The 26,294-nt window shown below is 49.7% G+C and overlaps 1 protein-coding gene across 3 annotated transcripts; it reads left to right on the forward strand.

Moving 5' to 3' along the window:
- The first annotated feature begins 1,031 nt into the window (after positions 1–1,031).
- Positions 1,032–26,249, forward strand: SMO (smoothened, frizzled class receptor). 3 transcript variants are annotated; one of them, XM_030826478.1, is made up of 13 exons: positions 14,653–14,818; positions 15,289–15,404; positions 16,052–16,257; positions 17,889–18,098; positions 18,296–18,468; positions 18,836–19,055; positions 19,150–19,273; positions 21,483–21,575; positions 22,016–22,124; positions 23,081–23,266; positions 23,676–23,824; positions 24,344–24,478; positions 24,732–26,249. In XM_030826478.1, exons 3-13 carry the CDS (start codon positions 16,111–16,113, stop codon positions 25,157–25,159), a joined length of 1,974 nt encoding a protein of 657 aa, XP_030682338.1. In that variant the 5' UTR covers positions 14,653–14,818; positions 15,289–15,404; positions 16,052–16,110; the 3' UTR covers positions 25,160–26,249. The 3 variants fall into 3 exon arrangements, with proteins under 3 accessions (XP_030682336.1, XP_030682338.1, XP_030682337.1); XM_030826476.1 differs by lacking the exons at positions 14,653–14,818; positions 15,289–15,404 and adding an exon at positions 1,032–1,887; XM_030826477.1 differs by lacking the exon at positions 14,653–14,818 and having other exon boundaries at positions 15,175–15,404.
- Positions 26,250–26,294: the final 45 nt, after the last annotated feature.

The following is a 26,294-nucleotide window of genomic DNA, read 5'->3' on the forward strand; positions in this document are numbered from 1 at the left end:
TCTCTCTCACTTTACAATTGATTTACTTGAAGTGCAATAGCTAATATGCACTTAAACTGTCCAAAGTAACAGAACTAGTCCACTACCGCTAGGCCATGAGCGAGTCTTCTGGGGGTAAGAAAGGAAAACCCACCCTGGTGTGCGGCCCGATCAGCAACAAGGAAAAAGTTGCTCAATGCAAGTCTACTCTCCTGGCCGGAGCCTTGTGGTTATGCTGGGTTATACTTGGTTGTGCAGGTGTAAACTGCTGCAGTGGGAAATTAAGTGTGGTAACCAAAGGCATGATGCACAAAGGAGTGAGGAAAGGCAAAATGAGCAGAGTGGGGAAGAGGAGCACCAGAAACCTCCCAGAGCAGATGAGCGGCAGGGCCATCAAAGAAGGACTGGCTTCCTTCTCACATAACCAAGGCCAGTCCCTGGGAACCACAGTTCAGACTTCACATATTTGTAGCAGTAAAGGCTTGATGTTGGCAAGTTTATTTCCCAGACACCTGTTCCCGCAGGTAACAGCAGCCGGAGCAGCTGCCGTGAGTGACTCTGAAGTCATCTCTCTCAAAGGTCCCGAGCTGGAAGGATTTGGAAAAGCGCAAACCCCAAACCCAGGTTCTTCTTCATGGGGCCCCGGGATATGTTGGAAAATCTAACCAAAGCAGGAAAAACTGGCGGATCTGGAGAACGGGGCAGAGATGGAATAGAAGTCCCCATTGACTTCAGGCATCCTCTGTCTCTCCCACCCTAAGCTAGGAGAAAAGTCCGCTTCCTGCAGACGACCTCAGACCAAGCAAGGTGCCCGCCGAGTCTCTCCTTGCAGGTCCGGCCCACGATTTCCACCCATCTCTTTTCCCCGGGCGCGGGGCGGCGGCAGGCGGGGTCACCAGATCCCCCCCAGCCCGGGCCCCTCCAGGCGCCGGGGACGCTGACGCTCGCGCTCTTCCTCTCTCGCCTCCCCTCCCCACCTCTCCCCTCCTGCGTCCAGTCCCTCCCCCAGCCTCGGCGCAGGGGGGCCGGGCTTGGCTCCGCGAGGCCAGTGCATTCCAGAGAGCCCAGCGAGCTAGAGCAACAAAGGAGCCGGGTCGTCGGCGGGGAGAGTTCGGGGGGCTGCGGCGCGCTGGGGCGAAGGTGGCTGCTGGGCCGCGGGCTGGCGCGGGGGCGGAGCCGGAGCTGCACTCGCACCCCCGGCCCGCGTCTGGCCTCCCTCGCGGGGCGGGGAGTTGGCTTTAATGGTGGGAGAGGGAATGGGGCTGGGGATTGGGGGCCCAGGAGGCCCCCAGGGCTGAAGACAACTTGGATTGCGAGGCGAGGGCTTGGGGAGTCGTGCATCCCGGTCCGGGCCTCCGCAGCCCAACATGGGCCCCGGGTTCCAAAGTTTGCGAAGTTGGGCGCCGAGGGGCCGGGGCGCGCGGAGCGTCCGGGGGGGCCCGGGCCCGGATTCTCTGGGCGCACAGGTCGCCTGAGCCGCCTCCGCGGCCGCCGGGGTCGTGCGTGTGCCCAGGGGGCTCCGAGGGGCGGGTGGGGGCGCCGGGGCTTTTGCTGAGTTGGCGGGGTTGGCCATGGCCGCTGCCCGCCCCGCGCGGGGGCCGGAGCTCCCGCTCCTGGGGCTGCTGCTGCTGCTGCTGCTGCTGCTGGGGGGCCCGGGCCGGGGGGCGGCCTCGAGCGGGAACGCGACCGGGCCTGGGCCTCGGAGCGCGGGCGGGAGCGCGAGGAGGAGTGCGGCGGTGACCGGCCCTCCGCCGCCGCTGAGCCACTGCGGCCGGGCTGCCCCCTGCGAGCCGCTGCGCTACAACGTTTGCCTGGGCTCGGTACTGCCCTACGGGGCCACCTCCACACTGCTGGCGGGAGACTCGGACTCCCAGGAGGAAGCGCACGGCAAGCTCGTGCTCTGGTCGGGTAAGTGCGGCGGAGCGGGGTCTGGGGGGCGGGAGGTGCTGCGGTAAGATTGGGCACCCTTGGAAAGAACAGGCTCAGGCCTGAGTTTAGGAGAGGGCGGGGACAGCACCCGGGAGAGTTGGAGGGACAGAGCCCGAAACTTTGGGGGCAGGTTACGTGCAGAATGGGACCCTCGGTCATGGGAAAAGGAGGGCAAGGAAGTTGACGAAGCGGGTCACAAAGGGCCTGAGCTGGTGGGTGAGCAAAGGATGGCGGGGATGAGGGGCCCGTGAGGAGGTGGCTCTAAGCCACGGGAAAAGACATTTTGTAAGAAGAGGAGATGCTCCACCTAGTCTGGAAGCAGGGTGCCGGGGGATTCAAGGAGGTGTTCAAGACCCTGGGGAAATTGGAGTTGGAGAGGAAAAGGGGAGGGATGACGGTGGAAGAGGTTTAGGCATTTGGAGGGAAGGGTAGGGGGACAAGATCGAATGACGTTTTGAAGGAAAAGAAACCTCCCTAGTGACGAATTATTAAAAGGTAACCTGAAAGTTCTGGAAATCTTGATTTGGGAGACAGGAAGGAAGCCTAGAGAACTGTGATCTTGTCTGGCTTTTACAGGAGATTTCATTCAGTTTGTGCATCTGAAAAACGGGCACTCTGACGCATGCAGGAGGTTATGAAGGAATAAGACCTTTCTAACAATTATTTGTGTGTTCTTTGGAAATTTGGTTACCGAGGTTGGTCAGGGCTGTGGAAGGACGCTTAAGTCTGGAGTGTTGAGAGCCTGTGGACACTTCCACGGTGGTTTGAAGTCCCAGAGCCCCCTCACTGGAGTGGCAGAGTCTGAAAAACTGCACACTGAACCCAAATGTCGTTCCTTAGCAGTGTGGAGTATACTCTCTCCCCACGTGTCAGTTTTCTAGATGAGGCCTGGAGAGTGCTGTGGAAGGGAGCTGGCCTTGTCAGCCCTCACTTCTAGCCAGTGTGATTCTAAAACTATCCTTGGAAAAAGAAAAGAAAACCAGGAGCCAGGAGCAGAACTGGGAGCCTCCCTCTTTTGACAGGGCTGGGGTATCCCATGTCTTAGCTCTGCCCAGGGGGCTGGTGAGGACCCTAATGTAGGGAGTGTATGTAGGCCGCCTGTCACTAACAAGTTCTCGGCCTTTGTCAGATGTTGGACAAGGCCATAAGGTTCCTGGCTTGGTTCAGATGCTGGAGGAGGAACTTGGAGAATGGTATCCATGGTACCCATGAGGTAGAGCCACATCCTTTGTGGGGATCAGGTTCTAAAGTCAGCACAGCACGTTAGACAGAAATCGTGTGTAATCAACAGTGGCTTTGAAAACTCTGCAGATTACCATAGTGTAAGGTCGATGTGGTTTTGCATATACACTCCTTTTATGATGTTTGCATAAATGTGTTACATGTATACTCATATATAAGAATGGGTATACACAGAAGATAATAATTGTAATTTTAAAGTTACATTCATGCAAAAGACTGAAAGAATAATAATAATAATAATAATAATAATAAAAAGACCACCAAAGTAAGGTTAAGAGAGGTTGCTTTGAGCACCACCGGAAATGAGACTTGAGTTTAGGAGCCAGCTGTGTGGAAAGTCCAAATCTCTCAGCACTAGAATCTCACCGCTTCTGAGTTGCTCATGCTGTCAGAGGATAATCTTTCTGTCCTTCTCTTTATTGATTTTGCAAGGACCCATGGTTTAATTTTCCCAAGTTAAATGCATGTTTGATGTTGCCTCTGTGTAGTTACCATCAGATCAAGGAGGAAGGGTATGAACCTCTTTCCAGCCCATACTCTTGAGAGCAGCTGCTGAGCAGACAGAAGTAGTTTAAGCTGGAACATGTATGAATTAATACCATCTGCTGGTTGTGCAGGTTGAAATCTCACTATCTGTGTCTTTTGGCAGGGCAGGGTCCTACAGAGACGCCAGCACTGAGCCCAGCACCGTTAGTTCCATTAGTTCACTATGAGTTCTTCTCTGCCACCAACCACCATCCCTCAGCTCATTCCTGTTTCCATATGTGTTCTGGTCGCACTCTTTCTGCTTGGGACTTGCAAGTGGGGCAGAAGCAGGTGTTGGCTTGAGCTGGGTAACGAGTAGGTAGAGTGAACCCAAGCCTCGTGTGAGAATCACAGCCAGGTCAGCTGGTAGCCTCTGACAAGTGATTTATCGTGTCCTGAGTTAATTATCTTGATTTTGCATTAGACAGGGTCAGTGTTACCTGGCTCTTAGGGGTGTTTTTGTGGGTGAAGGATGAAGATGATCTAGGTTGTCTTCATCGGTAAACTCTTGAAGGTAGGAACTGGGTCTCCACTTTTTTTCAAAACCTCCGAGTACTGAGTACACAGCCATGCTTCTATTCATGCATTCAGTTATGTATTGAATGTTTGCTGTATGTCACATGCTGGGCATGTAAGGATGAAGAATACAGACATGGTCCTCCGTCATCAAGAAGAAGACAGGCTGGGCGTGGTGCTCACACCTGTAATCTCAGCACTTTGGGAGGCCGGGGTGGGAAAATTGCTCAATCCCAGGAGTTTAAGACCAGCCTGAGACCTTGCCTCTAAAAAAAAAAGAGGAAGACAGATAATTCAACAGGCTTTGGAAATACCTGTGAAAGGTACTGTGGCATTTTAGGGTGCTGAAAAAGCACAAAGGACCCAAGGAACATCCCCAGAAGAACTGGCATTTAACCCATAACTTGACACATAAGCAGGAATTGCCTGGCCGAGGGAGAGTTGAGGTGTGAAGGGATAGGAAGAGGAAATAGCATGTATAAAGGTGTAGAGGTAGGAGGGCTTGGTGCTTTTAAAGAAAGTATAAGAGTTGCAGTAGAACTGGATCAAAGCATGTGAGGGGTGGAATTGTGAGAGATAAGACCTAAAGAATTAGAAAATTAAAGGATTTATACCTCATATTAAGTTTGGATGTTATCCAAACTTATGATAAGGAGCCATTGAAAGATTTTAAGCAAGGGAGAGATGTAATTGTCTTTGCATTTTAGCTGGATCTCTTTGGGTGTAGTGTGAAGAAGCCATAGGAGCAGGGAAAGCCTGAAGCCTGGCTTCTTGACCAGTGGATGTTGAAGTACCCCAAGTAAGAGACGATGGTGGTCGGGACTGGGTAACAGGACAGAGGGAGTAAGCAGATCCCACTAACTTCCAGAGGTGGTGCTCACAGGGCACTGATGAGTTAGATGTGGAGCCTCAGTGAGCGGGAGGCCTCAGGTTTCAGGCTTGGATGGAAGGTGGTGCCATTCCCTTTCACTAAGATAGAGAATGCTAGAGGAGGAAGAAGTTTAGGCAGGAGGTGTGGCTTTGATTTTGGCCGTGTGAATTAGAGATGCTCATTGGACATCTATGTGGAGATTCTCGGCAGATCTGGAAATACGAATTGCTGGAGAGCGGTGGCCACTGTGTGCTTCCTTGGCCCTGACTACTGAGGCTTTGGAAGGATGCCATTGACTGAGGAAGTTTATAGCTCAGGTTGGTCCAATTTCTAGGTCTGCATAGACCTCAGGTCTTTCCTCTGTCTTTCATCTCTCTGGCCTCAGGCTTCTTCAGTCACTTAGCATCTCTCCCCTTTACAGCTGGAAATGCCTCCTCCCGAGCATTCCAAGCTGACCAGACAAACATAATGTCCAGGCCGTGGTCCACCTTAGGCCAAACCTGGTTTAGTAAGTGGGGCAAAAAAGCAGAGAGGCCTGCACCTGGCAGTAGCGATAGGTCCCTGAGAGCCAGCACGTAGCCTCCTTAACCACTGCTGTGCTCTTTGTGGTACATAAGTGTGTGGCCCTGTCATCTTGCCCAGGTGCAGGTAAGTAGGAGAGAGACAAAGGCTGGGAGGAATTTCTTGTTTGCCGCTCACATGTTGAATTGCGGGCTGAGAGGAGGAATGTTTTTGGTGATGGTGGGTTATTTTCAGGGACGGATCAGGAAGAATTTCCTTAAAGCTGTTCCCAAACTTGGCTGATAATCAGAGTCAGTTAAAAAGATATATATGGCCGGGCACGGTGGCTGATGCCTGCAATCCCAGCACTTTGGGAGGCCGAGACGGGTGGATCACGAGGTCAGGAGATTGAGACCATCCTGGCTAACATGATGAAACCCCGTCTCTACTAAAAATACAAAAAAAATTAGTCTGGCTGGTGGCGGGCGCCTGTAGTCCCAGCTACTCGGGAGGCTGAGGCAGGAGAATGGCAGGAGAATGGCGGGAACCCAGGAGGCGGAGCTTGCAGTGAGCCAAGATCGCGCCACTGCACTCCAGCCAGGGTGACAGAGCGAGACTCCTTCTCAAAAAAAAAAAAGATATATATGTATAGGCTGGGTGCAGTGGCTCACACCTGTAATCTCAGCACTTTGGGAGGTTGAGGCGGGAGGATTGCTTGAAGCCAGGAGTTCGAGACCAGCCTGGGCAACAAAGTGAGACCCCCATCTCTAAAAAAAAAAAAAAAATTAGCTGGGCATGTTGGCACACACCTGTGGTCCCAGCTACACTGGAGGCTGAGGCAAAAGGATCGCTTGAACCCAAGAGGTTGAGGCTGCAGTGAGCCATGATCACACCACTGCCCTCCAGACTGGGCAACAGAGCAAGACCCTGTCTCAAAAATACATACATATATATAGATATGTCTGTATGTATACACACACACATACATGTATAGGGAAAATATAAAATACAGAAAAGCATACATGGACCTAAGTCTTTTTTTTTAATTAGTTTTAATTAATTATTTGAGAAATGGGGTGTTGCTGTGTGCCCAGGCTGGAGTGCAGTGGCTATTCAGAGGCTCACTCATTGTGCACATAGTGCCTATGGTGCCTGGAATAGCTGGCACTACAGGCATGTGTTCTGTGCCAGCCCAAGTCTTCAATTTTGCTTCAGATCTTTAACTTTTTAATTGTGAAATATAACATGTATGCAGAAAACTGCATAAAACACAGAGGTACTGAATAACAAATAATTATAAAGTGACATCTGGGTCAATAACTAGAACATGGTCAGACCCCAGAAGCTCCTTCTGTGTCTTGTCTAGTCACGTCCTCCTCCCCTTGCTCAAGAGGTTTTCAGTAATCACTTTTTTTCTCTATGGTTTTACCTCCTAGTTTTGCAATCCATAAGCAGTATATTTCAGCTTTTCATGTTTTTGAACTCTGTTCAAATGGAATTTGTACAAAATAATATGCTGTGCATATTATTTCTTGCTTCTTTTACTTTACATTATTATGTAAGATTCATCCATGTTATTGCAGCTTATTTCTTTTTTGTTTATTTGTTTGTTTTTGTTTTTTGAGACAGTCTCACTCTGTCACCTAGGCTAGAGTGCAGTGGCGCGATCTCAGCTCACTACAACCTCCACCTCCTGGGTTCAAACAATTCTCCTGCCTCTGCCTCCCAAGTAGCTGGGACCATAGGTGCACGCCACTGTGCCTGGCTAATTTTTGTATTTTTTAGTAGAGACAGGGTTTTGCCATGTTGGTCAGGCTGGCCTCAAACTCCTGACTTCAGGTGAGCCACCTGCCTCATACTGCAGCTTATTTCTTCATTGCTGAATAATATTCCATTATATGAGTATACCCCCAATTGTTTACCCATTTTATTGTCATTTCAAGTTTTTGCCCACTGTGAATAACATTGCTGTGAGTAGTCTTTCATGTATATCCTGGTACAACTGGCACAAGTTTCTCCAGGTATATGCTGAAGAAGTAGAATTGCTAGATAATAAGGCGCACATACTTTAGGCTTTTGCCAAACCATTTTTCAAAGTGGTTGTACCAACTTATACTCCCACTAGCTAGTAGAAAGTCAACATTGGTTCACATGATTCCCAACACTTGGTATTATCAGCCTTTTACATTTTTGCCAATCTAGTGGCTATATTGTGGCATATATTTGTGGTTTTAATTTGCACTTCCCTGATTACTAGTAAAGTTAAATGCCTTTTTAAATGCTTACTGGCCATTAGGATTTCTGCTTTTGGGAAGTGTCTGTTCAAATCTTTGACATATTTTTCTATAGGGGCTACCTGTCATTTTTGTAAGATTTGTAGGAGTTCTTTATATATGCTAGATATGAGTATATAGGATTACGAAGGAAATCAATTATATTGACATAATAGTTATCAAATATTAAAATGCAGGTATGTGGGCTTATTTATTTATACAATAAATAAGGTCTGGTGCAGGTGTAATAACAACTATAATATCAAAGTGATTATAAGCATTGACATTATTTCAAGATATCTGCAACAAAAATATCTGGTTTCCACTTGTGACAAAGCCACAGGTACTATTAACATTATGTACTGTGGGCCAGGTGTGGTGGCTCCCAGCACTTTGGGAGGCCAAGGCGGGCAGATTACGAGGTCAGGAGATCGAGACCATCCTGGCTAACACAGTGAAACCCCATCTCTACTAAAAATACAAAAAATTAGCCGGGCACGGTGGCGGGCGCCTGTAGTCCCAGCTACTCGGGAGGCTGAGGCAGGAGAATGGCGTGAACCCGGGAGGCGGAGCTTGCAGTGAGCCAAGATCGTGCCACTGCACTCCAGCCTGGGTGACAGAGCGAGACTCCCTCTCAAAAAAAAAAAAAAAAAAAAAAAAGAAAAGAAAAAAAAATTATGTACTGTGATGTGTTGCTTACATTCATAATTGGAGGAAGGGCCAATTTTAGTTAGGTGTAATGTTTTTCCCATTGAAATTCATGGACCTCTGAATTTTTCCAAGAATCCTTTGTGAACCATAGGGTAAGAATGTTACTTACAGAATATTACTATCTAGTAGAGAGTTTGAGCTATTCTTGTTTGTGTGTGTGTGTGTGTGTGTTTTAATAGAGACAGGGTCTGACCGTATTGTCCAGGCTGGTCTTGAACTCCTGGGCTGAAGCGATCCTCCTGCCTTGGCCTCCCAAAATGCTCCTTTGTGTTTTAATATAAAAATACTTGGTGATTTTTTATTGGGATTGCATTGACTGTATAGATTAACTTGGAAAAAAAAAAGAGACATCTTTACAATACTGAGTCTTCCAAACATTGAACATTTATATATTTCTATCTATTTAGATCTTTCATTTTCTCAATATTCTGCACAGATTTAAATACTTATTATTTGTTAGACATTCCTAGGTACTTGATATTTTTGATGCTGTTGTAAATGATGCCTTTAACATTAATTTCACTTTGTTTGTTGCTGACATATAGAAATAAAACTGGCTGAGCACGGTGGCTCACACCTGTAATCCCAGCACTTTGGGAGGCCGAGGCGGGGGGGATCACGAGGTCCGGAGATTGAGACCATCCTGGCTAACACGGTGAAACCCCGTCTCTACTAAAAATACAAAAAATTAGCCAGACATGGTGATGGGCGCCTGTAGTCCCAGCAACTCGGGAGGCTGAGGCAGGAGAATGGCGTGAACCTGGGAGGCGGAGCTTGCAGTGAGCTGAGACTGCACCACTGCACTCCAGCCTGGGCAATACAGTGAGACTCCATCTCCAAAAAAAAAGAAATAAAATTGATGCCTTTAACATTTATTTCACTTTGTTATTGATATATAGAAATAAAATTGATTGTGAATTCAGTAAACTTGCTAAATTTATTCTATACACATAATCATATAATTTGTGAGTAATGAGTTTTGTTTCTTTCTTTCCAAGTCTTATACCTTTTATTTATCTTTATTGCTTTACTGAAGGCTTCCAGTACCTTGTTAAATAGGCAAAACATCTTAATTCTTGACTTTTCTGGATTCTAAAAAGAAAGCTTTTCTACACTTCATTAAATTTGATGTTTGGTATCGGTTTTTTATAGTTAATTACATTTTATCAGATTAAGAACGTTTTCTCTTATTTCTAATTTGCCGATTATTCTTTTGATCATAGATGGATGTTGAATTTTATCAACTTTTTTTTTTTTTTTTTTTTTTTGGAGACGAAGTGTCACTCTGTCACCCAGGCTGGAGTGCAGTGATGCAATCTCAGCTCACTGCAACCTCCGCCTCCTGGGTTCAAGCGATTCTCCTGCCTCAGCCTCCCAAGTATCTGGGACTACAGGTGTGTGCCACCACACCCAGCTAATTTTTAAATTTTTAGTAGAGATGGGGTTTCACCATGTTAGCCAGGTCAATTTCCCGACCTCGTGATCCGCCTGCCTCAGCCTCCCAAAATGCTAGGATTACAGGTGTGAGCCACTGCGCCTGGCTGAATTTTATCAACTTTTTTTTGCACCCATTGAGATGATCATATGATTTTTTTCTCCTTTAACCTGTTAATGTAGTAAATTGCATTGATTGAATTTTCTAATATGAAACCAGCCTTAGAACAGTGGTACTCGACTAGTCATCAGAATCACACGAATAAAAAGTCTTTTTAAAAGTCTAGATCAGCCGGGTGTGGTAACACCTGTATTCCTTTCTCTTTTTGTTTCATAGTTTATTAAAATAAAAGAAGTAAAATAATACAGATAAAGCTGATATCCCCTCTCTTTCCCTTTTCAGCTTCATATCCTTCTTTTCTCTTTGGAAATCTTACCCATCCTAGTAATCTGTGTATTTCTTTATTTTGTTTTTAAGCTCAAGCTTTTTTGTTTGTTTGTTTTTGTTTTTTTGTAGAAATGGGGTTTGGCCATATTGCTCAGGTTGGTCTCGAACTCCTGAACTTAAGTGATCCACCCACCTTGGGCCTCCCAAAATGCTAGGATTATAGGCGTGAGCCACCATATCCAGCCTTAAGCTTAATTACTTTTAAAAAATAAGTTATACATGTACATGACACAGAATTCAAAAGGAACAAGTTAAGTCCTACTTCTGCATCTAGCTACCCATTTTTCCTCTGCAGAAGTAACCACCAACACTGGTTTTTGTGTCCTTTTGGAAATATCCGACATCTGTCCAGATGTAGATGTGCTCTTAGTCTCTCCTCTACCGCCCAACTAGTACCATGCTCTATAGACTGCTCTCCACTCAACTGAGTCCATGTAACATTACAACATTGGACATCATTCCATTTCAGTGCACATCCTGTCATGCACCCCATAAGGAGATTTTGGTTAACAATGGACCACATGTGATGGTGTTCCCTTAAGATTATAATACCACATTTTTACTGTAGCCTTTCAATGTTTAGATATGTTTAGATACACTGATACTCACCATTGTGTTACAGTTGCCTGCAGTATTCAGTATAGCAACATGCTGTACAGGTTTACAGCCTGGGAGCCATAGGTTATACTGTGTCGCCTAGGTGTGCAGTAGGCTATACCATCCAGGTTTGTGTAAGTTACACTCTGTGATGTTCACACGAAGATGACATTGCCTGATGACACATTTCTCAGAAGATATCCTCATTGTTAAGCAACACGTGACTATAGCTCAACCCTGAATAGTGTTCTGTTATAATGGTGTATGTTATTTTACTTGGTTGGTCTCCTGTTGACGGATATGGATTCAAGCTGTTTCTACTTTTTTGCTATTACAAAACAGTGCTGCAATGAATAATCTATATTATCTCTGGGAACATGTGAAGTAGAAGTACTAGTATAAAGTTTTGGTAGATAATGCCAAAGTGATCTCCACAAGTGTTTACTAATTTTTATTCCTATCAACAAATATAAAAGTGCCAGTTTCTCTCCACACTCTTTATAGTACAGTATTTTCTTTTCTTTTCTTTTCTTTTTTTTTTTTTTTGAGATGGAGTTTTGTTCTGTCACCCAGACTGGAGTGCAATGGCGATCTCAGCTCACTACAACGTCCGCCTCCTGGATTCAAGCGATTGTCCTGCCTCAGCCTCCCAAGAGGCTGGGATTACAGGCGCCCACCACCACACCTAGCTAATGTTTGTAGTTTTTTAGTAGAGACAGGTTTTCACCATGTTGGCCAGGCTTGTGTAGAACTCCTGACCTCAGGTGATTCAGCCGCCCAAACTGTTGAGCCACCATCACGCCCAGCCTTCTTTATGTTTTTAAAGGCCATTAAATGGCCTTGAGTCCAGGAGTTTAAGACCAGTCTGAGCAACAAGGTGAAACCTTGTCTCTACAGAAAATACAAAAATTCGCCAGGTGTGGTGGTGTGAGCCTGTAGTCTTTGCTACTCAGGAGGTTGAGGTGGGAGGATTAACTGAGCCTGGGGAGCTCAAGGCTGCAGTGAGCCGTGATTATGCCACTGCACTCCAGCCTGGGCAACAGTGTGAGACCTCGTCTCAAAAAAATAAAAAAATAAAACACAAAGAGATGTTCGACCTCACTCTTAATGATACAAATGTGGCCAGGCACAGTGGCTCACGCTTGTAGTCCCAGCACTTTGGGAGGCTGAGGCGGGCGGATCACAAGGTCAGGAGATCGAGACCACGGTGAAACCCCGTCTCTACTAAAAATACAAAAAAACTAGCCGGGCGTGGTGGTGGGCGCCTGTAGTCCCAGCTACTCGGAGAGGCTGAGGCAGGAGAATGGCCTGAACCCGGGAGGCGGAGCTTGCAGTGAGCCGAGATTGCACCACTGCACTCCAGCCTGGGCGACAGAGCAAGACTCCGTCTCAAAAAAAAAAAAAAAAAATACAAATGTAGAATAAACTACAACGAAATATTCTTTTTTTAAACTTTTATACTTTTTATCACTTAGTGATAAAGATCAAAACATTTGAAAATGTGATCTGTTATTTGTCTTTAGCCTATGTGTCTATAGAATTATGCAATTTTTACTGATTTGGAGGAGCTTTGTGCATTATAAGGAAATTAGCTCTTGTGATAAGTATTGAAAATACATTTTTTCAGTGTCTTACTTTTCTTACGATTTTTGTATCGATTTTTCTGAAGTCTTTTGTTTAAATCTTTTATTTCATGATGTGTAGGCTTTGTATCATTCAGAAGGCCTTTACCACTCCAAGGTTTAAAAAATCATTTCCTGGCCGGGCGTGGTGGCTCATGCCTGTAAACCCAGCACTTTGGGAGGCCGAGGCGGGTGGATCACGAGGTCAGGAGATTGAGACCATCCTGGCCAACATGGTGAAACCTCGTCTCTACTAAAAATACAAAAAAAAATATTAGCTGGGCATGGTGGCGGGCGCCTGTAGTCCCAGCTACTCGGGAGGCTGAGGCAGGAGAATGGTGTGAACCCAGGAGGCAGAGCTTGCAGTGAGCCGAGATTATGTCACTGCACTCCAGCCTGGGCGACAGAGCGAGACTCCATCCCAAAAAAAAAAAAAAATCATTTCCCATCTCTTCTTCTAAAACTTTAATTTTTAGAAAAACAATGTAGTCATTTTTTATCCATCTGGACTTTTATATAAGAAATGGGGTAAAGCTCCACCTTATGTTTTCCCTTAATTTCTCAGTTGTCCTTTAAGATTTATTTAATAATCTCTTTTTTCCTGGGGAGTTTTATTTTTAAGGTATGAAACAATATTTATAATGAGGGAAAAAAAGGAAAACAAATTACACATTTTTAAAACCTGATTGTTACCACAGATATAAAAAGATTGAGAACAATTACAGGTTTTTTGTTTTGTTGTTGTTGTTTGTTTGTTTGTTTGTCTTAATGAGTCTTGCTCTATCACCCAGGCTGGAGTACACTGGCGTGATCTTGACTCACTGCAACCTCTACCTCCTGGGTTCAAGCAGTTCTTCTGCCTCAGCCTCCCAAGTAGCTGGGACTACAGGCGTGGACCACCACCACGCCTGGTTAATTTTTATATTTTTTAGTAGAGATAGGGTTTCACCATGTTGGCCAGGCTGGTCTCAAACTCCCGACCTCAAGTGATCTGCCTGCCTCAGCCTCTCAAAGTGCTGGGATTACAGGCATGAGCTACCGCACCTGGCTGACACAACCTTTATTTTTTTTATTTTTCCAGTCGGGGTCTTGCTCTGTCGCCTAGGCTGGAGTGCAGTGGTGCCATCTCCACTCACTGCAACCTCTGTTTCCCGGGTTCAAGTGATTCTCCTGCCTCAGCCTCCTGAGAAGCTGGGATTGCAGGCATGCACCACCACATCCAGCTAATTTTTGTATTTTTAGTAGAGACAGGGTTTCACCATGTTGGCCAGGCTGATCTTGGACTCCTGACCTCGTGATCCACCCGCCTCGGCCTCCCAGAGTTCTGGGATTACAGGCTTGAGCCACCATGCCCAGCCGACACAACCTTTTTATTAACTGCCTGATGTTTCTCTAAAGCATTTTACTCCAGAGAGGTACCCCCATTTTAAATATACTGTGCAATAAAAGTAAACATCCAGTAAAATTGACTTTTTCTTTGTTGTACAGTTCTAAGTTTAGACAAATGCATAGACTTATGTAACCAGCCACCACATTCAATTCAAGATAGAGAATCGTCCTTTAACCCCCATATATTCTCTCATGCTACTATTTTGTAGGCAAATCCTGCCCTCACCCCAATCCCTGGCACCCACTGCTCTGTTTTCTACAAGTACCCATGTGCTCAGAATTTCTGGTGACTGTTTTTAGGTTTTTTGTTTTTTGGTTTTTGGTTTTTGAGGCACAGTCTCATTCTGTTGCCCAGGCTGGAGTGCAGTGGCGCCATCTCAGCCCACCGCAACCTCCACCTCCTAAGTTCAAACGATTCTCTTGCCTCAGCCTCCCAAGTAGCTGGGATTACAGGCATGTACCACCATGACTGGCTAATTTTTGTATTTTTAGTAGAGACGGGGTTTCACCTTGTTGGCCAGGCTGGTCTTGAACTCCTAGCCTCAGGTGATCTGCCCGCCTTGGCCTCCCAAAGTGCTGGGATTACAGGTGTGAGCCACTGCGCCTGGCCAACTGGTGACTGAATTGAGTCAAGTGGGAACTGTTGCCTGAGGACATTGCTTCTTAACTGGCAGGAACTTGCTGTGCACTCTGGAATATACTCTGAAGGCTGGGAGCAGTCACAGGCCTCAGACAAATAATCACAAGAGCTAACATTTCCTGAGCGCTTACTACATGACAGGTACTGTGCCAAGGGCGTTTAAAGCATTATATCACTTTTCACAGCAGTTCCATAAGGTAAATCTATCATCCCCATTTTACAGATGAGGCAACTGAGGCTAAAGATAAAGTACTTTGCCCAAGATCATACAGCCAGGAAAGAGTGGAGCCAAGATTTGGACCCAGGCTGGGCAATTGCCATGCACATGCCCCTTACCCCTCTACTATATTGCCTTCCCCCAAAAAGAGTGGTTACCTGTCTCTACCACCCCCAGCCTGGAAATGTGACTGGCACCCATGTTGGCTCTCACATCCTCATATTCTCTCCTAATGCAACTTCTTGCTTGGGAAATAGATACCGCTGAAGCAGGGTTGATTGAGGAAGGGCTTCTGTGATGGGCAGGCGGAGGACTAGGCTGGGGATGGGTGCTGGGAGATTGCTGCCTGTTTCTGTCTTGCTGACAACATTTTTCCCCTCTCCACACTGGACAGAGCCTCTTCTGTTCCTCTCCATCTGAATTCCTGCTTCCTCCTCTGGCTTTGGAGTGCCTGGCTCCTCTGACTACCTCTTCTTAAGCCCCCATCTCTTCTCTCTCTCACTCCGCTTGGTAAGAGGAACAAGGGTTCTGGGGTCTGGGCAAAGGGAAACATCTCCTGGTTCTAGCAAATGGGCCCCGTGAGGGTTGGGTGCACCCCTGAAAAGGTAAATCCACCCCAGGGAGCTCTACCAGAGGCATTACCACTCCCTAGCAGGGCATCTGGAAGTGGCAGTTATTTTCTTAAAACTTAAATGATAGTAAGCATACAGAATAGCGCACAGATCATGAGCTTGGTTTCCATAAGGTGAGTACACTCATGTAACCAGTATCAGATCAGGAGATAGAATATTCCCAACAGCCCGTGTAACCAGTACCAGATCAAGAAATAAAACATTCCCAGCAGCCCAGAGGTTCCTCTCCAGGCTCTCTTCTAGTCACCGTCCCTAGAGTAGAGGGCTGGGGCATTTTTGTTTGTCACAATCACTTCTGGGTTCTACTGGCATTGAGTTGGCAGAGTCTAGTGTCTGCAATGCATGGGACAGTCCTACAGTATAAAGAACTGTCCTGCCCAGATGCACTGTTGAGAAACACTGTACCTGCCAGGTCTGACCAGTGATGGGCTGCAGTGTGGCAAAGGCCTGGAGGACAGGGGTGAAGCTGTGTCTGTGGGTCAGAGTGAGGAGGGGCCTTCACTGCGATGCTGTTGCCACCCCCAGGCCTCCGGAATGCCCCCCGCTGCTGGGCAGTGATCCAGCCCCTGCTGTGTGCCGTATATATGCCCAAGTGTGAGAATGACCGGGTGGAGCTGCCCAGCCGCACCCTCTGCCAGGCCACCCGAGGCCCGTGTGCCATCGTGGAGAGGGAGCGGGGCTGGCCTGACTTCCTGCGCTGCACTCCTGACCGCTTCCCTGAAGGCTGCACGGTGAGTGCTCTGTGAGACAAGGTCCAGGCTCTCTGGGTTGGGCAGGACCGGGTATAGGGCAGGGTCCAGTGGGGAGCAGGGGATCCCAGAGCTTTGTCTCCTGGAGACCCTGAGCCTACAGCCATGGGGTCAACAGGCCACAAACTCAAACTGCAGCTCACTGGCTGGATCCGTCTATTAGGGATTCTCTATTTATTTATCAATGATCACATGTTCAGCAAAATGTTTTGAGCACTGGCTCTGTTGGGTGTTGTGGTGTTACGGGCATCACGGATGACAGGAGCCTATCAGGAAGTTTCTCATGTATGTTGGGAGTTAAGGCACGAGCATGTGAAACAGCTAGAGCCACCAAGACAGGGGACGTGAGCTAGTTCTGGGTGGTGCAGGAGAGATCTTCAAATGAAAATAATAACAGTGATAATGATGGTAATAATACTAATTAGTCGTGTTTACTATATGCCAAATACCATTATAATAAGCTCACACCTATAATCCCAGCACTTTAGGAGGCTGAGGTGGGCAGATCACCTGAAGTCAGGAGTTCCAGACCAGCCTGGCCAACATGGCGAAACCCTGTCTCTACTAAAAATACAAACATAAGCCTGATGTCATGGCATGTGCCTGTAGTCCCAGCTACTCGGGAGGCTGAGACAAGAGAATCGCTTGAACCCGGGAGGTGGAAGTTGCAGTGAGCTGAGATGGTGCCACTGAACTCCAGCCTGGGCTACAGAGTGAGACTCTGTCTCAAAATAAATAAATAAATAAATAAATAAATAAATAAATAAGCTGGCTAGACACAGTGGCTCACGCCTGTAATCCCACCACTTTGGAAGGCCGAGGCGGGTGGATCACTTGATGAGGTCAGAAGTTCAAGACCAGCCTGATCAACATGGTGAAACTCCGTCTCTACTAAAAATACAAAAAATTAGCTGGACATGGTGGTGGGCACTGTATTTCCAGCTACTTGGGAGGCTGAGGCAGGAGAATCACTTGAACACGGGAGGCGGAGGTTGCAGTGAGCCGAGATTGTGCCATTGCACTCCAGCCTGGGCGACAGAGCCAGACTCTGTCTCTCTCTCTATATATATATGTTTATTCATTTAACCCTTAAACCATACCATAAGGTAAGTACTACCATCTTAGAAATGGGGAAACTGGCCGGGTGCAGTGGCTCACGCCTGTAATCCCAGCACTTTGGGAGGCCGAGGCGGGTGGATCATGAGGTCAGGAGTTCAAGACCAGCCTGGCCAACCTGGTGAAACTCTGTCTCTACTAAAAATACAAAAATTAGCCTGGCGTGGTGGTGGGCGTCTGTAGTCCCAGCTACTTGGGAGGCTGAGGCAGGAGAAATGCTTGAACCCGGGAGGCAGAGGTTGCAGTGAGCTGAGATCACGTCATTGCACTCTAGCCTGGGCGACAGAGTGAGACTGTCTAAAAAAAGAAAGAAAAAAAGAAAGAAGTGGGGAAACTGAGGTACAGAGAGGCCAAATAATTTGCCAAGCCAGCCCTAGGATTCAGGTCCCAGAAGTGTATCTCCAGCCACCCTGCCATTCTACCTGGATACCTTTCCCTAAACAAGAGGCTCGCCCCTGAGCTGCCTTGACACCGTCTTTTCCCATCCCTGGTGCCAGAATGAGGTGCAGAACATCAAGTTCAACAGTTCAGGCCAGTGCGAAGTGCCCTTGGTTCGGACAGACAACCCCAAGAGCTGGTACGAGGACGTGGAGGGCTGCGGCATCCAGTGCCAGAACCCGCTCTTCACCGAGGCTGAGCACCAGGACATGCACAGCTACATCGCGGCCTTTGGGGCCGTCACGGGCCTCTGCACGCTCTTCACCCTGGTCAGCCGCGGGAGGGCAGGCCCGGGGTGCCCTCAGCCTGGAACATGGGAAGAGAGCCAGAGGGAATGGGGGCAAAGAGGTCTTGGTGGGGGTCCCCAGGGAAGGGTCATGATCAGACGTGTCTGGGGCTCAGTTAAGGGTGTCTGTGTCAGCAGAATAACCCTAACCTCGCAGAACGGCCCACTTCTCTCTTCTAGGCCACATTCGTGGCTGACTGGCGGAACTCGAATCGCTACCCTGCTGTTATTCTCTTCTACGTCAATGCGTGCTTCTTTGTGGGCAGCATTGGCTGGCTGGCCCAGTTCATGGATGGTGCCCGCCGGGAGATCGTCTGCCGTGCAGATGGCACCATGAGGCTTGGGGAGCCCACGTAAGTGTTTTGGGGACCCAGAGGTGAAGGTGCAGGGAGGAAGGCTGAAGTGTGCGTTTACCCCAAAGGGGGCAGGTGCGTGTAAAACCGAGATCCAGGGCAGGATCTGGCTCTGCCTTACTGCATACTGCACGCAAGGTCTCCAGTGTTAGGATCTTAGTTTCAGAATCAGGACCTTCATGGTTTGCATCTGCTCAAAGGGGCGGCTCCTAGAGCCTCCTCAGATCTGACCTGGGTCCTGTCTCCAAGTCCTGACTTCTGGGAACCTCCAGACCTCAGCAGCCAAGGGTCTGGGCACAGGGTGGGGAAACCAGGTAGAGGGAGTACAGATTGACCGCCTCAAGTGATACCTCACCTCTCTGCACAGCTCCAATGAGACTCTGTCCTGTGTCATCATCTTTGTCATCGTGTACTACGCCCTGATGGCCGGTGTGGTTTGGTTTGTGGTCCTCACCTATGCCTGGCACACTTCCTTCAAAGCCCTGGGCACCACCTACCAGCCTCTCTCGGGCAAGACCTCCTACTTCCACCTGCTCACCTGGTCTCTCCCCTTTGTCCTCACTGTGGCAATCCTTGCTGTGGCGCAGGTATAGTGACTGGTAGGGACGGGAGACCTGGATAGGGTGAGTTTGAGGGAGGGGGCCAGTAACCCACCTTCTCTCCCACCCCTTCCTGCCGCAGGTGGATGGGGACTCTGTGAGTGGCATTTGTTTTGTGGGCTACAAGAACTACCGATATCGTGCGGGCTTCGTGCTGGCCCCAATCGGCCTGGTGCTCATCGTGGGAGGCTACTTCCTCATCCGAGGTGAGTGAAGACCAGGCCAGGACCAGTTGGGCAACAAAATGTACTAGGCACTTGCTGTGTGTAATTGGGAGCCGGGAGCTGCCAGCACGGCTGCCCCCATGCTGAGACCCCAGCTAGCTCCTATAGGGCCTTCACACAGAGTAGAAGGTGACCCTCTAGGCAGATGAAACACCGTGAGCACTTGCTGCGGGATAGCACCATTGTACTGGCCAGAAAAATCCATCCCTTCTCTCCAGGGTCTTGGCCCAGGGCTCACAGCTTGCTTTTTTGTTTGTTTTTGTTTTTGAGACAGAGTCTGGCTCCGTTGCCCAGGCTGGAGTGCAGTGGCACAATCTTGGCTCACTGCAACCTTCACCTCCTGGGTTCAAGCGATTCTCCTGCCTCAGCCTCCCCCATAGCTAAAATTACACGCACGCACCACCACGTCTGGCTAATTTTTGTATTTTTAGTGGAGACGGGGTTTCATCCTGTTAGCCAGGCTGGTCTTGAACTCCTGACCTAAAGTGATCCATCACCTCAGCCTCCCAAAGTGCCAGGATTACAGGCATGAGCCACAGTGCCCAGCCTCACAGCTCGTTAGGTGAAGTTGGGCCAGGATCCAGTCCCAGTCAGCTCCTGGCCGGTGCACTTGTGTGATGAACACCCTGAGTAACCTACTCTGCCCACTTGGACCAACCTGGGTCCTTTGGCTATCTGTGTACACATTGATTCGATATGTACTGTCAATCTTCTGGAGCTTGGTTTTCATCTTTCTGCCCCCCAGCACACACAGCTCTCACAGCATGCATGGAATTACATGGTCCCTAACTTTCCTGTCTCAGGCTGCCATCCCACAGTAAGCCTCAGTATCTATTTAGCTCGTTGTTGGGTTTTCTTTGTAAACTTCAGTTTCCTCACCCTGAACTGCCAGCCTTCTGTTCAGTTGCCTCTTTCCCCTCTTTTTGGCATAGTGTCTGGGCCTCTGATTTGTGCTTCGTTAATCATGCTGTCCTGGTACGGTAATCACTAGCCACATGTGTTGAACTAGTCCAGGCAGGGTGCGGCGGCTCACTCCTGGAATCCCGGTACTTTGGGAGGCTGAGACGGACGGATCACTTGAGCTCAGGAGTTCGAGACCAGCCTGAACAACATAGTGAGACCCCATCTCTACAAAAAATACAAAAGTTGCCTGGGCAGGGTGGCACATGCCTCTGGTCCTAGCTAAGTGAGAGGTTGAGGTGGGAGGCTTGCTTGAGCCCAGGAGGTTGAGGCTGCAGTGAGCCATGATCATGCCACTGCACTCCAGCCTGGGTGCCAGAGTGAGACCCTGTCTCAAAGAAAACAAGACAACCACAAAAAGAAACGAGTCCAAATTGAGATGTGTTGTAAAATGTGAAAAACACACTGTATTAAAAAAAAAAAGCAGGAAAAAAAATGTAAAATATCTCATTAATAATTTGTTACACGGATTACATGTTGAGATGATTTTATTTTGAATATATTAGGTTTGTAAAATATATTGATATTAGTTTTGCTTGTTTCTTTTAACTTTTTTTAAGTGGCCACTAGAAAATTTGCCATATGTATGTGGCTCACATATTTCTATGGGAAGGCCGGCATGGTGGCTCACACCTGTAATCCCAGCACTTTGGGAGGCCAAGGTGGGCAGATCACCTGAGTTCAGGAGTTCAAGACTATCCTGGCCAACATGGTGAAACCCCATCTTTACAAAAATACAAAAATTAGCTGGCATGATGGCGGGTACCTGTGATCCCAGCTGCTCGGGAGGCTGAGGCGAGAGAATTGCTTGAACCCTGGAGGCGGAGTTTGCAATGAGCCGAGATTGTGCCATTGCACTCCAGCCTGGGCGACAGGGTTCCGTCTCAAAAAAAAAAAATTATATTGGATAGCGCTGTTCTTGAGTCTGTTTTATGCCTTTCTCATCAGAGTAGCTTTGATCTGCCCCCTTCCTCGGGGCAGCTGGGCCACGACCGAGGCTCCCTCTTCTCAAGTGTCTGTCTAGGCTCTGCCCTCATCTTCCCAGTCCCTGGCAGACCTGCCACCAACTTCTCACCATTTCTCCAGTGTCTCTAGCTCCCCAGGCTTTCAATCAGCACAGGGGTAATCAGACTTGGGACTCCAGAGCCTTAGGACCCGCCTCCCACTCACCCATCCTTCCCAGCAGGGCAGCCTCACCCCTGCTAATGTCTGAGGTCCCCCTTCTGTTCAGGAGTCATGACTCTGTTCTCCATCAAGAGCAACCACCCCGGGCTGCTGAGTGAGAAGGCTGCCAGCAAGATCAACGAGACCATGCTGCGCCTGGGTGAGTGGCCCCGGGGGGACTTCGGTCTGAGGTCCTGGCCAGGCCAACACTGCACCCTCCTGGGGCTATGCGACCGGCAGGATGCAGTAAGTCAGTGGGACAAGTTAGCCGTGGGGACAAGGACAAGGGGTGTGTGTAGATGGTAGTGGTAGTGGCAGCTCAAAAGAAGGGGGCCTACTCAGGGGGGAAGAATTCAATCAAGTTCATGCCGGGACTGGTTCTTCCTGCCCACTACGTCCCACGTGGGCCCTCCCACGGTTGCTTCAAGTGCCCTTCTTACTTTATTTTAGAGAAAGCAGTTCTTGGACTGAGCCTAGCATGAGTTCACCCCAGCCCCAGCTGGGTGAACTTGGAGGCCTCAGTGGGGCAGACTCCCTCCTCCCCACTGCTGCTGCGGGGCTGGGCTTGGTAACGTCCTGTCCTGCCCCTGTCCTCCACAGGCATTTTTGGCTTCCTGGCCTTTGGCTTTGTGCTCATTACCTTCAGCTGCCACTTCTACGACTTCTTCAACCAGGCTGAGTGGGAGCGCAGCTTCCGGGACTATGTGCTGTGAGTGAGGGGCATGGAGGCAGCAGTGTTGGGAGCTGGAGCCAAGGCCATAAGGACACCCACCTCCACCCACCAGGCCGCAGGGATTTTCCAGGTCCCTGCTGCACACAGCAGATTCAACGGATGGTGTCTGGGTGCATAAAGCATCAGTCTCTGTAGTTTCTCAAACGTGGCAAACAACCTTCGCATCCCTTCTCAGCCCTGCTCTTCCCTCTCCACCCCCTCGGTTGCCCGGCTGGTGCATGTGTGACTGTTAAGCAGCCAGTTCAGCTGCGTCTTCTCTGACCGACACTAAGTTGCCCTCTAATTCTGCGTGCTCTCCCGCAGAGCCTGCTGTAGATCCCGGCACAGGACTAGTTACCTCTCTGTGATAGGTTAATGACCTGCTAATGTCGGCTAGTTTTGCCTGTGCTTTTTTGTGTCATAATGAGGATGGATTGGAGAGAGTAAGACATCTCTACTGCTGAGAGAAGCACAGTACCCACTGTTACAAGGACAGTCGCTAAAATGGATGCTAGTCCAAGCCCTGACTGCTTCAGGCTCTTCCTTAAAGGTTCCGGCCTCCAGTCTGGGATGCTTTAAACCACAGTGATGCCGGAGTCTCTGCCCCAGAGATTCAGTTTAATTGTCTGGGGTGGGGCCCAGGCATCAGTAGCTATTAAAAGCTCCCCAGTTGATTCTAATGAGCACCCAGGGTTGAGATCAGTGCTGTGGGGCTCAGCCCTTTCTAAAGTTTTTGGATTGATTGTCTGAGTCTACCTCAGAAAACCCCACCTGTAGTCCCAGCTACTTGGGAGGCTGAAGCAGGAGATTGCTTGAGCCCAGGAGTTGGAAGCTGCAGTGGGCTGTGATCGTGCCACCGCACTCTAGCCTGGGTGACAGAGCAAGATCCTGTCTCAAAAAAAGAGAGAGGAAAAGAAAGGAAAGCCTCACCTGTCTACATTCCCTCACTGTAGGTGTCAGGCCAATGTGACCATCGGGCTGCCCACCAAGCAGCCCATCCCTGACTGTGAGATCAAGAATCGCCCGAGCCTTCTGGTGGAGAAGATCAACCTGTTTGCCATGTTTGGAACTGGCATCGCCATGAGCACCTGGGTCTGGACCAAGGCCACACTGCTCATCTGGAGGCGTACCTGGTGCAGGTGGGCGTGGCAGCCAGCTCCTCCTGCCCCGCCCGCCTCACCCTCAGCCTTGGGACCCCATCTTTAGGTTTTGTCGGGTCCTGCCTCTAGCACAGTCTTGGTCAGTGGTTCACTGCTGCCCCCTGGTGGCACCTCCTGTCCTTGGGTGGCCCGATGCCTGGGCCTGTCCAAGGGCAGAGCCAGCTGCCATCATCTTTTAAGAGCGGAGTGATTGGAGGGCTGGGCACACAGGAGCTCTGCATTCTGGCCCCACTTCTTTGCAGAGAAGGCCTCTACTCCTGAGTCCTTGAAGGACTTGAGGCCCTTGGGAGCCTCCTTCTCTGGAAAGAATGGCATCGCTGGCCCTTCCCAAGATTTGATGGGAAGCGGCAGCTTCTTCACGCTCCTTCCCTATCCCTTCTGCTCTCAGGTTGACTGGGCAGAGTGACGATGAGCCAAAGCGGATCAAGAAGAGCAAGATGATTGCCAAGGCCTTCTCCAAGCGGCACGAGCTCCTGCAGAACCCAGGCCAGGAGCTGTCCTTCAGCATGCACACTGTGTCCCACGACGGGCCCGTGGGTGAGCCTCACCCCTCCTCCACCGGAGCCGCCTGGCCCCGCGCTGCCCATGTGCTATTCTCTCCCAGCAGCTGGGGGCACACAGATTATTTGGAAGACCGACTGTGAGGAGCAAGGCACTCCCTCCATCACTCACACACCCATTCTTCCCCCGGCCCCTCCCACCCTCTGGGGGGGCTCTCCCCTCTCTGTTTCTGCCCCTGAGTCTGCTTGCCTGTGCTTGGGTTCCAAGAAGACTCCCCTCCCTCTCCCTTCTAAATTCTCTAGTTGCTATCCTTGGGCAAGAGTAAGTCAGGGTTCCAAGAACTGGATTTCTGGCCTCCCGTTAGGCCCTTTGGGGACCTGAGGCCCTTCTCTTCAGATTCTGAAGGGGTAGAGATCACCATGGTTACAGGGTGAGCTTTCTCTGGTGAGCAGGAGGGACTGGCTTTGGGAAGATGAATGGTGCTGAGTATGGGAGGCACTGCCAGGGACCAGGAAGTCACTATTCCTTCTCCTTTCCTTCCTTCCATTCCCACAGCGGGCTTGGCCTTTGACCTCAATGAGCCCTCAGCTGATGTCTCCTCTGCCTGGGCCCAGCATGTCACCAAGATGGTGGCTCGGAGAGGAGCCATACTGCCCCAGGATATTTCTGTCACCCCTGTGGCAACTCCAGGTATGAGAGTTCAGGCTTCCGGAGGAAGGTGGGGGGGCACAGAGGCTGGGGGCTTCTGGGACTGGAGTACAGGGGGCTGTCGGAGGAGGAGGAAGAGGAAGTAAAGGCCCCAGAGGATGTGAAGAATGGGGCTGAGGCTCTAAGGGCCTAGAGACCTGGGCCCCAGAACTAAGAGGTTAAGTGCTCCCAGGGGAGCGGGGGTGGCATGGACAGAGCCAGGGCCCCAGGCTCGTGTTCTCTCTCCACCTATCAGTGCCCCCAGAGGAACAAGCCAACCTGTGGCTGGTTGAGGCAGAGATCTCCCCAGAGCTGCAGAAGCGCCTGGGCCGGAAGAAGAAGAGGAGGAAGAGGAAGAAGGAGGTGTGCCCGCTGGTGCCACCCCCTGAGCTTCATCCCCCTGCCCCTGTCCCCAGTACCATTCTTCGACTGCCTCAGCTGCCCCGGCAGAAATGCCTGGTGGCTGCAGGTGCCTGGGGAGCTGGGGACTCTTGCCAACAGGGAGCGTGGACCCTGGTCTCCAACCCATTCTGCCCAGAGCCCAGTCCCCCTCAGGATCCATTTCTGCCCAGTGCACCGGCCCCCATGGCATGGGCTCATGGCTGCCGACAGGGCCTGGGGCCCATTCACTCCCGCACCAACCTGATGGACGCAGAACTCATGGATGCAGACTCGGACTTCTGAGCCTGCAGAGCAGGACCTGGGACAGGAAAGAGAGGAACCAATACCTTCAAGGCTCTTCCTCCTCACCGAGCATGCTTCCCTAGGATCCTGTCTTCCAGAGAACCTGTGGGCTGACTGCCCTCCCATCAGAGTTCTGGATGTCTGGCTCAAAGCAGCAGGACTGTGGGAAAGAGCCTAACATCTCCACGGGGAGGCCTCACCCCAGGGACAGGGCCCTGGAGCTCAGGGTCCTTGTTTCTGCCCCATCAGCTGCAGCCTGGTTGGCAGCATCTGCTCCATCGGGGCAGGGGGTATGCAGAGCTTGTGGTGGGGCAGAAATGGTGGAGGCAGAGGTGACAGTTCCCAGAGTAGGCTGTGGTGGCCAGGGAGGCAGCCTAGCCCGTGTCTGGCAGATGAGGGCTGGCTGCCGTTTTCTGGGCTGATGGGTGCCCTTTCCTGGCAATCTCAGTCCAAAAGTGTTGTGTCATTAGTCCTTTGTCTAAGTAGGGTCAGTGTGCCCTATTCCTCTCCCAGGTGTTTGTGGGGCTGGAAGGACCTGCTCCCACAGGGGCCATGTCCTCTCTTAATAGGTGGCCCTACCCCAAACCCATCTTTTGTTCTCCTGTATCCTCCTTCTCCTGTTCCATTTCAGTTCAGTTTCAGAGGTGCCAACCTCTTCACATTTCCTTTTTGTTGATGAGGACCCAAAGCTGCTGCACACACTCACCTCCAACCCCCTCCCCACGCTGCTGGGCCCCATCTCCACAGGAGAGACTGGTTCAGCTCTAGGGCCTCAGCCTGGAGTGGGATAGGAGCAGTGAGTGATAAGGCCTCTGAAAGATGCATCATCTCTTCCTCACACCCATTCAGTGAGGGATGGGTCCTCTAGACTTGAGGGGCTACCCTGGGAAGCTGCTGTAGCTTCAGCCAGGCAAGAAAGCTTCCTTCAACCTGCATAGCCGGTGGGTGAGGAGATGCCCACCTTCCATAGCCTCCAACCATGTTCCCAAGGCCCCACTTTCAAGAATTAGACAGCAGGAAGCCATAGATGCTGGCTGGGTTCCAGGTTATGGGGAGAAGAAATACAGTCAATAAAAGGTTTTTGTATAAACTCTTGGTGTGTTTTTCCTTTTTTTTCTTTTTCTTTCTTTTTTTT

This window comes from Nomascus leucogenys, chromosome 13, assembly GCF_006542625.1.
Source record: "Nomascus leucogenys isolate Asia chromosome 13, Asia_NLE_v1, whole genome shotgun sequence".
NCBI classification, from domain to species: Eukaryota; Metazoa; Chordata; class Mammalia; order Primates; family Hylobatidae; genus Nomascus; species Nomascus leucogenys.